At 30.5% G+C, this 12,142-nt stretch overlaps 1 protein-coding gene across 1 annotated transcript in view; it reads left to right on the top strand.

The window, feature by feature from the left end:
• Positions 1-12,142, top strand: part of DPP10 (dipeptidyl peptidase like 10) — a 100,651-nt gene that overhangs the window by 22,169 nt on the left and 66,340 nt on the right. The window contains exons 4-5 of the mRNA XM_011366066.2: positions 3,838-3,961; positions 9,254-9,292. Of these exons, the coding sequence (XP_011364368.2) occupies positions 3,838-3,961; positions 9,254-9,292 (163 nt within the window). The remainder of the gene's footprint in view (positions 1-3,837; positions 3,962-9,253; positions 9,293-12,142) is intronic.

Raw genomic sequence — 12,142 nt, forward strand, 5'->3', positions numbered from 1 at the left:
CAAAATGTTAGTGATTCAGCTAAAGACCCTCCATCAAACAAATTCAGGTCATGAAAGCAAATTTTCTTCAGTAGTAATTCAGCCCAGAGTCTTATCTTTATTTGAATTATGGTCTGTGTTGATTCTTCAAAATGTAATATGGTATGAACTAAGATAATGACCCAATCCTCAGGCCCAGTGGAAGTTAGATGATTCATCTAATCTTAAGGAGAAGAATTGTTTTGTAAACTCTTATACTACAAGTTTAAAGTATTACAAGCATTCATTTTTTATTGGAATTTATAGCCAGGAATTTAAAAATAATTAAGTTCTGTAGAAAGATTTTTTTTTATGATAATGAATCATGCAGATTTTCCCATAAGCTAGGCATTTGTTACATTTTTTGAGAAAGTGATTATTCTTAATGTTTAGACATCTCCAGGCTGAAGAATAAAGGTTGTGGTTTGTCTTTGGTTTCTCGTTACTCTGTCTTTGACATTATTTTATTTATTTGAAAACTTTCTTTAGTCACCCACCCTTTGGAATCCATTGTTCTCAGCATTTACCAGTGATGTTACAGTGTCATATTTCCCTGTCACTCTGGGCTTGATACTACCATGCTTTCTCTTCCTATTTAATTTACGTATGTCTAGTCTACATCTCTTATTCTTCCAAGGTATATCTGTGCCTTCCAAGAAAATTTAATTAATAAATGTATTTATGTTCATGGAAGTGTCCTAAATAGCTCCTATTACAAGTAATATATGGCCATCAATGACAGTAGCTATGGGTTGGCTGTGAATGCCATCACAGTACACTTATGGGCAGAGATCCTGGATTATCTGGAGGAGAATGAACTCAGTGTAACTATATGTGTACAAAAATTACATTGCAAACAAAGAGTACTGATCAGACAGGAAGCCAGTGACAACACAGGTGTAATTTCTAACATACCTGTCTGCTGGTGATGCAGGTGACTCCATTCCACATACACTTGTGAACAATTAGATCTCCTGTGCCAGACCACCCAGCTGATAGAAAGAAAGTCTTTCTTGACTTGAGTGTAATCCCTCTAACCCGCTTGTGTCTGTCTCTGTGGCTCAAGAGGACCAGATCCTCGAGGACTTCCTGGGTAATTCAGAGCCATGGAGACAAGGAACAAGCAGGAAAGCCAGTTAAAAGAAAGGGACACTTCTGCTGGCCACTGGTCGTGGGACACCAGATCTAATGTGTTCATGAGATGGCATTCCAGGAGGACAGCCACATCTGCAGCAGGCAGGCCAAGGAGTGACATTTCCAGGTAAGGGCTCTTCCCTAGTCCCTCAAGCAGAGGAAGCCTGAATACCTATTAGCAAACTGAATAAGTAGATATGAATCATAAATATATGCACGCAGGTTCCTGGGACAAATATAGAAAGAATACAGGATATGATTTAATTGGTAAATGTATCTTTTCTCCCTTCTTATGTGTCAAGTTCTACCTTAACTTTCATTTTGAACATTTCCAACACTTTATCATAGAAATTGCAATGATTTGAAATTATTCCTGAAAGTCTACAAATTCAATTTTGGGGAGAACACTCATTCTTTAGATTATAAATATGATATATACTAAGATATCTCAAATAAGAATAAATTCTGCTTTTGAACATAGATACATAATGCATGAACATACAAAATAATCACATTATTTATTGAAAAATAAATATGTGGTATGACTATAAATTAATGATTTTTAACTTAATATTACACTTCAGTTTGTGTTCCCTGTAAAAAAAATCATTTACTCACAAGATTTGTACTGATTGAATTTTGATTGCTTTTCCAATATGAAATCCTTTATAAAAGTCAAGATTTTCCATCATAAGTAATAAATATAAAAGCTGTCAATGTCTGTGAAGATGATACAAAAATGATATTCTTGAAACATTTTACTCGAGGGCTACTTTGAAAGAGAAAACACTCAAGATGAATATTTAAATTCTGTTTTGTTGTTAATGTTATTATTTATTTTAAAAATTCTCCATGTTAGTTTATCTCACTTGGCTCAAAAGATAATTGAGACAAATGTCTGATTCGGTTTGAAAATATTCTCCATACCAATTCTATCTAGATTTTTCCATAAATATGACCTCTTTGATTTTTCAGCTTCAGTCAGTTGTTTACAATAATTGTATTATTTTTACTTCAATTCAAACAATATTTATACTAATTAATTGGAAACATATAGTGTCAGAATTCAGCATTTTCTTTTCTGATTGATTATAGTATCCACTATCATTTTTCTCCATGTTAAATCCTCTAGATAAATCTCTTAAAGTTTAATACCTATATTTTATCCGTTTTAATAGTCACACTGCCAAGTACAATAATGCACACAAAATAAATTGGTTTAAACAAAATACAGTGAAAATGAACAAGGCATCATTCTTTGAAGAACTGCAAGACCCATTGATTTGGGCAAAGATTAATCCTAAACCAGTTGCTTATTTAATTCAAAGTTGCCTTGTTAACTCTATTTAGGAAACATTACTATGATTACACTGTCTTTCTAGGCAGTTTTCAAGTGGGACTTAGCTGGTTGTAAAAGCTTCCAGATGTCTTAAAGAGATTGTTGAAGAAAACATGATAGGCTTTACTGTATGACAAGTTATGCTTGTCCTTCCATTGACATCTTTATCTTGATAGGATAACAGGTTTTCTAGAGGAAATAGTAACTACTCAGTATAGTTAGAAATGTAAAATTCATGTAGTTGAATGTCTAACCCAGATCTGTTTAAGAACAGGTGATTTGTATTACAATGTTTTTCTTCCACATGGATTTGTTTTTTAAGTTACATAAAAAACAGGTGGATTAATTTTAAGATACTACTCATGAATGGCATTTTTATAGCCAATGCTAAAGCATCTCATCTATTCTGAAACTGGGCAAGTTTGTTGGAAAGCTGTTGTCCTTTTACTTTTTATTATAAATTGAATCAATATTGTTGATTATATTTTGTTCTGTGTGGGTTGTGAATTTTCTGATATATTATGTAAATTTCCAAGCAGAATCTACAATGAAAGAAATATAAACTTATAAAGGAAAAAAATATTAATTTCCTCAATTTACAACCAGCTTAAGGACATCATAGGTGCCACTAATTAGTAGCCTCACTGTCCTGAATATTCAGTAGCTCATCTCCTTCAGTTGATTCCTTTTTGTTGTTGTTGTTATGTTTTAAGTTATTTCAAATAAATAAGTTTTAAAAATATTGTAAAAAATACTGTGAATAAGATTGGGACTGGCTTTTTGCTCACAACTGACAAATACCAAAACAAACCATTCATAGCTCTGTATCCCAAGTCACCATAGATAAAGTGAAATAACATGAAGGTCATACATAAGAAATAAGTCAAGAACAAGCTTTGCCTTTTAATTGATTATTGATTATACTTTAATGAAATAAAATAAAATGTACCTTAGAAAAATTATACTTCATTTGTATGTATATTAGTACTAGTAAGTACAAATAACAAATTATTCATAAATCTGGCATCTTGATTATTTTTATCTTTCCAAGGATTTTTTTTTTCTGGAAATCATTCACTTTCAATGTTATTCTCAAATTTTCTGTATACTTATATATGTATGTATATGTACATATGCTTACATACATACATAAACACACACATATTTGTATGTGTATATGTGAATATTTGAAAAAGCAGATGTGTATATACGCATAAATAGAAAGTCATATGATGTAACATTCTTATAGTGTTTCATTTATTCTTGCATATAACAAGTGTATATTATTGATATTATACAGATTCTCTGACTCTAAATGTAAATTTTAATTTTTGTTTCCAAACTAGAGAATACTATATCACAATGGTTAAATGGGTAAGCAATACCAAGACAGTGGTCAGATGGTTAAACCGACCTCAAAACATCTCCATCCTCACAGTCTGTGAGACCACAACTGGTGCTTGTAGTAGAGTGAGTATAATTTATTTTTTATGTGTTTAAAATGAAATAGTTTATGATATCATTCTGAGAGATATCAGGTTATACTTTGTGCAAAGACTTCAATATTTAACTTCAAAAGTAATAGAAAAAGAATTATTCTATTAGGAGTATATGCTTTAATTCCATAAAGATTTAAAACTTTGAAGTTAGAAATATATATGATAAGCAGAAGGAAACAAAGTAACTTTAAAAAATGAGTTCTTATATAGTATATAGGATATTCCAAGACACATTAGTTTCATTCTCAAATATGGATATCTCTTTGTATTTTGGCTTTGATTAACTTGAGAAAGTGGATGTTTCTTTCCAGTCTTCTTTAAACACATTCCAAAAATTCATTTTTTTTGTATTCAGATTAGTCTTCTTAAATAACAGTGTCTTGAATTAAAAAAAGAAAGTAAAAACTAATTTTTGAAACACTGCATTTTAAAAGTAGGTGGCATTTAGATTTCTATAATTAGTTTTTGTAAATTCATCAATAAATTCTATACGTGTCATTTTAAGTTTCTTAGTAGAGGAAATACTGTAATCAGTTTAAGTTGTTATATTATATATGTGGTACTTGGTAAAGGAGTCCCAATTATTTAACAATAGAATTTTCAAACTTCTGTTTTGGGACAAGATGGAGTAAATGTTATCAGACTGCCAGCTCTGCTGTAATCAGCTACAAAACTGTACAAAATACATTAAACATCTATGTTCAGATGTTGGAGAACAGGAGGATCAGGACATAAATGGTGAAATAAAGTAAATACATAAGATGAGCCTAAAAGGACTACCTCTTGGTGACACCTTTGAGATCATAGTGCAAGGAGACCTAGCCCAAGAAAAGCACAGTAATAGTCCCTAATGTAAATGGTAATTTTGATTTTGATTTTAAGTAGGCAGGAAGAATCAGAGTTTGAGGCTATCCGTGGCTGAAATTTGCAAGACAAGTAACACATAATTTGGAGCTACATAGAGAATTCCAGCTATCTACGTGAAAGACTTAAATCTTTACCTCAGTGCAAATCAAATAGAAAAACTGCAGGCTGCACAATGCTGGAAAACTTTGGAGTTCTGAACAGCAAAAATGGAAAGCTCTCACTGGAAACCTGCCCATTTAACTCAGGACCCAGAGAGAAAATGCATTAGGAATAGGGCTATTTTAGACTCCTTTCAATAAACCTTTAAATCAAACCTTGAAGGAATTAAGTTCATGTTCCTGTAAATTACCTGTCTACAAGACTTTACAGAAAAGAATATTTTGACTGATATCGTTCATAAACATACATACAAAAATATCCTTAAACATATTGACATATTATTCACAGCACAATAGAGAATAGCACATCATGACTAAATGGGGTTTATCCTGAGAGTTTAAGATTGATATTGAAAACCAATCAATGTGATTCATATTTTAACATAAAAAAGAAGAAAAGTAAATAATTATTTTAGTAGATTCAAAAAAAGCAATTGACAAAACTCAGCACATTCATATCTTTCAACATAAATGAATAGAAAATAGTATCCCCAATCTGATAAAGGATAAACCACAAAATAGCCCATTAAATATCATTTTCAATGGTGAAACATTTTTTCTCTTTTACCTTAAGAACTGCAGTAAGGTAAGGATATATATTCCATTATGCAAACTTTACTAAAGACTGTAATTAGAGCAACTTGGCAAGGAATGAATATCATGATGATTGGTAAGAAAGAAGTAAAACTATTTGTAGATGGCATTATTGTATAAATAAAAAGTAAAAAAAATGTATAAAAAATACTAGATTAGGTCACAACTCACAAATCAATCTACTTCAATTGTTTTGTTTCCTCATTTTGATCATTTTACTGTTAAAAATAGGTAAATATGTAGAAAACTGTAATTTTCCTAAGAAATACTCACTAATTAGTTATGGATAATGGATACAATACCTCAAGATTGCTGTCAAATTGTTTAGAAAAAAATAATATTTCTCTAGAGGACAATCTGGTGACAGCCAGAGAGGAAAGGGGTAGGGGAGTTGGGAGAATGAGGTGAAAGGTTAAAGAAGTACAAATCAGTAGTTGATAGAGGGTCATGGTGATGGGGAGCACAGCATAGGGAATGCAATTAGTATTAATGTAATGCTAGGTGGAGAACCAGAGGAGAGAATGAGCAATTAGGGAGATCGTTTGATAATGTTTATTAATGTCTAACCAATGTACTATATACTTAAAACTAATAATAAAAGAAAAAGAAAAGAAATAGCATTGAAATAAATTGCAAATTCAAATGTAAAAAGAATAGTATTTCTCACTTTTTAATTTATTTTGAAAAAATATAATTCCACCTTCTCAAATGATTTAGAAACAGTAGAGAGACAATAATAAAGCAAATGTAGCAAAATATAAACATAAATAAATGAGGAATATCTCCAAAGGATATACAGATGTTTCTTAAACTAGTCTTTTAACTTCTCTGTAAGTTTGTACTAGTTTCAAAATAAAGAATTAAGAAACAACAAAATATATTTCTATATAGTTCTAATATTATGATAGGAAATAAACAAAAATACCATAAAATGTTTAAAACATTTAATAATAAGGATAAATTTAACAAATAGTGTACAAAATTCCAATATTGGAAACTACAACATTGCTGAAAGTCATTAAAGAAAACCTAAATAAATAGAAGCTATGCCACATTCTTGAATTGAAAAGCCTAATATTGTAGATATTAATTCCACTTAAATTGAACTATAGTTTTAATGTAATACCAATTAAAATCCTAGCAGACTTTTTTGTTAGAAACAAACAAGCTAGTTCTAAAATATACATGGAGATGCTAAAGACCTGATGAACCAAAACAATTTTGTAAAAAAAAAAAACAAAAATGTTGGAAGAGTTGCGCTACCTGATTTCAAGAACTAGAAAGCCGCAGAAACTCAGACATTGTACTAGAGGCATAAGGACACACAAATATAGATCCAGAAATAGATCCTTATTTACATGATCAAACTAATTTTCAACATAGGAGCCAAAACAATTCAATGAGGGAAAATGGTACTGGAACAATCAATAACCAAATGAAAAAAACAATGATATTTGATATCTATCTCATACTATAGTCTAAAATTAATTCGAGTTAAATTGCATTTCTAAATCTCAGAGCTCATTCTGTCAATCTTCTAGGTGAAAAATATGGAATATTTTTACTATATAGAATATGAAAAAATAATTAAGCATAAAAGGGAAAAAGAATGCATTAGATATCATCAAAATTAGAAATTTCTCATCAAAGTCACCATTAAGAAATTGAACATCTAATTACAGACTATAAGAAAATAGTTTGCAAAGTGTGTAACTGATAAATATATACATCTCAATAATAAAACAACAACCCAATAAAAAGTTAAAAACATGTTGAATAGATACAAGGGTATAATAAATGAATGAAAAAGCATTCAACATCATTAGACACTAGGAAAATATAGATTAAATCCTGTTTCCACCAAAGTATTTATAAAAAAAACAATCTTTAGATAAGCTTTATTCACAATAGCTAAACACTGGAACCTATTCAATTGTCCATTAATAGTGAACAGATGAACAAAATGAAGCATAACTATGCAATGGTATTCTAATCAACAATCTAAGAAGAAACAAAATACTGACGTACTGAACAATACGAATGAATCTCAAAAACAGGTGTGAAAGAAGCCCCACATAAAAAAGTACATAATATATGATTTCAATTATCTGAATTTCTAAAAAAGGAATATTAATATATAGGAAAGAGTTCAGAAGTGTGTTGCCTTTTTGAAACCTCTGGGAAGGGGCATGAGAGAATATGTGAGGAAATGTAAAGATCTTATATCGCAACAACATGTAAATAAGTCAAAATTTAAGATTTATATATTTCACTATATTCAAATTATATGTCAGTATTTTAAAACATAGTTTTTCATGGTCTATAAAAGAGAGAAATGAAGAGAAAGAAATTCATCTTTGGAATGATGAGGAGACATGTAGAAATGAGATAGATGAGTCCGCCATTTACTTACTGGGTTTCACTGATACTTTTCTCATTTAACTTGTATTTATTAGAAAATTTATTTCAGTCATCCTCATTAACCTGGCTAGTTTATACACTGACTAGAATTTCACCATTTATTAGTTAAACTGTTCTGGAGAGTTTCTTATTCAGCCGATTACTAACTCATTTAAAAATAGGCATGCACATGTTCTAGTTAGAGAAAACCTATCATCTCTATAGAAGAATAATCTATATAGGTAACTGCAAGGATATATTAAAATGCTTCAATAAAAATTATAGGAACCGTATAATATTATTGATTTGACTCCCTATTAATATTCTATTTAATTTCTTTTATGGAGTTAAAATATTTACTTTCTGCTGTAAATGAAAAAAGACAAATAATTGCATGTGAAATTTAGTGCTCTCATGGATTCTAACAAAACAGTAATACTAAGGAATAGTGGCAATTAATATGTTTTGTGTCTGTGTTTTATAGATATCAAGAATGGTTATTGCCCATGTGCACATAGAAAATCAAGGAATGATTTATTTATTTCTCTATTATCTGCATGTAGAAAAAATCTATTGAAAAGGAAAAGATCTTGAAAAGAAAAAGTGGTCAACTATAATCTAATAATAATAAGCCTTTTAAAAGGGAAACTGGTTAAAAACACTATAAATTAAAAAAAAAAACACTTTTTATTAACAATTGTAAATTAGTACCTCTGCATACAGGTAAATGTCACATATATTGTGATTTTTTTTTCTTCATTTGAACACTTTTCTTATAGAATCTTTTTCCCTCAGAAAAAAAATGACTATGTTTAAGAGTTCATTGAGTGTTGAAAGAATGTCCACCTTTTAATTTTATTCTTGGCTGTTGTTCAGTTCTCTCGAAGGATTTAGTAATTTTCTTTCCTGATGTTGCCTAGAGGTAAAAAGAAATAATGTCGAGTGGTTCAAAACAGTTCGAATGAGGTAACCAAACAGAGCTAAGAAAAGCTCCATCCCTGGTGGCATACTACTGGGAATACTGAAGGAGTTCAACAAAGACTTTATAATTAAATTATCATTTAATCACAATTCTCTAATTATTTATTCAGTTTAAAACAGTAATGACAATGGGGTCTCTCATGGTATTTCAGCAGTCGAGAAGAGAAAAAAAATACATGAAGGATAACAGTGTAAAAATTGTTAAATTTGTGCATGCTTATTTGGTCTTTAGATGCTTCATGGAGTTAATTTTTTTGTTTCAGAAATACGAGATGACATCAGATACATGGATCTCTAAACAGGTATAACATAAGTGGTCTCTTTATGTCACATATTGGCAATTATGCCCATCCTGTTCACCCATTTGTTATTTGATAACTTTCTCTGAAAAATTATTTTAGTAATATGATTTAAGGCTTTGCTATGTTTGACTGTCTATTCTATGAAAATATTTATGACTTGGCTTTTCTATGATGTCATTTGTGAAAAGAAAACTGTTTTCTGTAGGATATAAGTTGCAGAATAAGTACCAAGATCCATTTTCAGGGTCATTCATATAAGTGAACTTTTGTGTAGATGAAAGAGAAAAAGCTTCAACCCATCAAAACTAGAAACCATCAGAATTGCTCTAATTGCCCAGAAAAAAATGACCACACATCTCCATAAATTGGTTACGTGGAGGTTATTCAGATGAATACTTTTTTCCTTAGATGTATCCTAGCTAACAATGCTAATTTACGACATAAATGAGTCTGGAATCCAGATGATCACAATAGAAAAACTACCAAATGTCTTTACAACATGGTCTCATACTGGACATTTTAGAAGGAATCACAAGTAGATTACCCAAATATGCCTAAACACATATTACTACTAACTTCACTACTTTTTGCAAAGAGAAATGTTTTGTTTTGTTTTGTTCTTTACAGTGATCTTTTATATTCTCTCCCTAGGTGTTTTATATATATATGTATGTGTGTGTGTGTGTGTGTGTGTGTGTGTGTGTGTTATATATACGTGTGTGTGTGTCTGTGTGTGTGTGTATTATAGTGTTATATATATATATATGTATGTATATGTATGTATATGTATGTGTGTGTGTATATGTATATGTGTATATATATATATATAGTTTCAAAAACTACCCATATATTGAGACCATCAAATGTTAGCCCCAAGCAGCTCACTTCTCTGAGTTCAGAAACATCAAAATTCATGCGTGGCATCTCTCCCTAAATCTGTAAAAGTAACCACACAATTTACAGATCTAAACTGAACATTTCTAGTCAGTCTTATGCCTTCTTATAGGAGTCAAAGGTATAATTATCCATCCAGCTATTAAAACCAGAAACCTAGTAGTTATTCTTAAATGTTTTCTCATTCTTATCTGCATATATTCATCACAATGTCTTTGATTTTACTTTTAAAAATTTCAAGTCAATCTACTTTTCTACAATTCACAAACACTGTCCAAGATCAAACTATAGTCACTGCAGTTCTTCCTTAACTAGTGAGTGCTCGCCCCTCAAATACCTGCCAATCTGTTCTCCACACTGCAGGTTTGCTGAGTGACCTTTTTGAAATATATATTTGATCATCACTACCTACTTCATCCTCATACTTTACTCTTACAACTAAAACAATTTTTGTCTATCCTTTTGTTCTACAGATAAAGACCAACATTCTTAAAAGAGTCAACAGGGTATTAAATTGAAAGCTTTTTCAGCTTTGTCTCATACCATCCTTTCACCCATTTTCTCCATTCTAAGAACATTAGCCCTCATATTCACAATGCCTTTACATGAACCCTTCCTGCTGAACAGAAGTCTCACATCTACTTTCTTACGGAGAAGCTGCTCATTTTGCAAACTTCACCTTAAGTCACCTACTTAAGAAGTCATCTCCTCCAGACACCCTAACAAAATCACATCTCCCAATGCAAGTTGTTTTAAAGTCTAATATTTAAAATAACTAGTGTAATCTTTGTGTAATACTTACACATTTATTTCTGTGATTTTTTTTTTACTAAATTCACAGGGACAGGAAAGATACTTATTTTTTTATTCCCCATTACAAACCAAATGCCTAATACAGAGTCTGGTTATAAGAAAAGCTCCGTTAATCATTGCTGAATAAATAAAGAAAAAGAGTAAGGAAGATTATAAATATGCTAAACCTTTGCTCAGTTGAACTATAGGCATATGTATGTATGTATGTATGTATGTATGTATGTATGTATCTATCTATCTATCTATCTATCTATCTATCTATCTATCTATCTTAATATGAATTATTTAACCTTTGCCAATGTGCAGAATAAAATTGAGGAAAAAATATTTGATTTTGTAGCAAATTATAGACTCTCACAAAATTAAATACTGAAAATAAAAACAATGTAAAGCAATAATATAGAGATATTGATGCATTCTGAATTGTTCTGCATTATTAAACTTAATTTGCTATCTTTTTTTTTTTTTTTTTTGCCAGTGACATTCATAATAGCCTAACATACATCATCATAATACATGCTTTTGGGATTATGTTTTCTACAATTTAAATACCACTTTTATGAATGTTTAATAAAAACTTTTTTTAAAGCAAAGAAACCAGTTATCAATTATTCAGTAAGAAAATGAAGGTGGTAGTTTGTCACAGTTGACTTTTTCTCCAGAAGCTCTAAGGAAATTCCATGAAATGCTTAGAATTTTATGAAATTTAAAATATGAGAATAGTAATAGTTATGAGATGAAGCAAATTCCTAAGATAATTAGAAACTTACTATAATCATCATATGCTGACCATCTGGATGGTGGGAAGAGCAGAGAGAAGTGGGTATGACTGAACTAGCTTCAGAAGACTTACAGTTGTGATAGCCAGTATACAAACTGTTTGGTCAAGGGTAAAGTTTGTTATCCCCTATTCAATGCCCTGTGTGTCATAAACACTGGTATGCTTACAGTTTGAAAATGTCTCTACTTCCTTTTTTTGATTGTAGGAAAATGTTTTGTCTGGAACTGTATGTTTATAGCCCAATATTTTCTAGTGGTGAAGATTTTTAAACTCAGCAATGCATTTAAGATTATGGGTCCCATCTGTACCATTACTGAACCATTTCTAAGGCACCAGAATTGGAGAAGGAAGGGGACTAATTT

This window comes from Pteropus vampyrus, unplaced genomic scaffold, assembly GCF_000151845.1.
Source record: "Pteropus vampyrus isolate Shadow unplaced genomic scaffold, Pvam_2.0 Scaffold120, whole genome shotgun sequence".
In the NCBI taxonomy this organism is placed as follows: domain Eukaryota; kingdom Metazoa; phylum Chordata; class Mammalia; order Chiroptera; family Pteropodidae; genus Pteropus; species Pteropus vampyrus.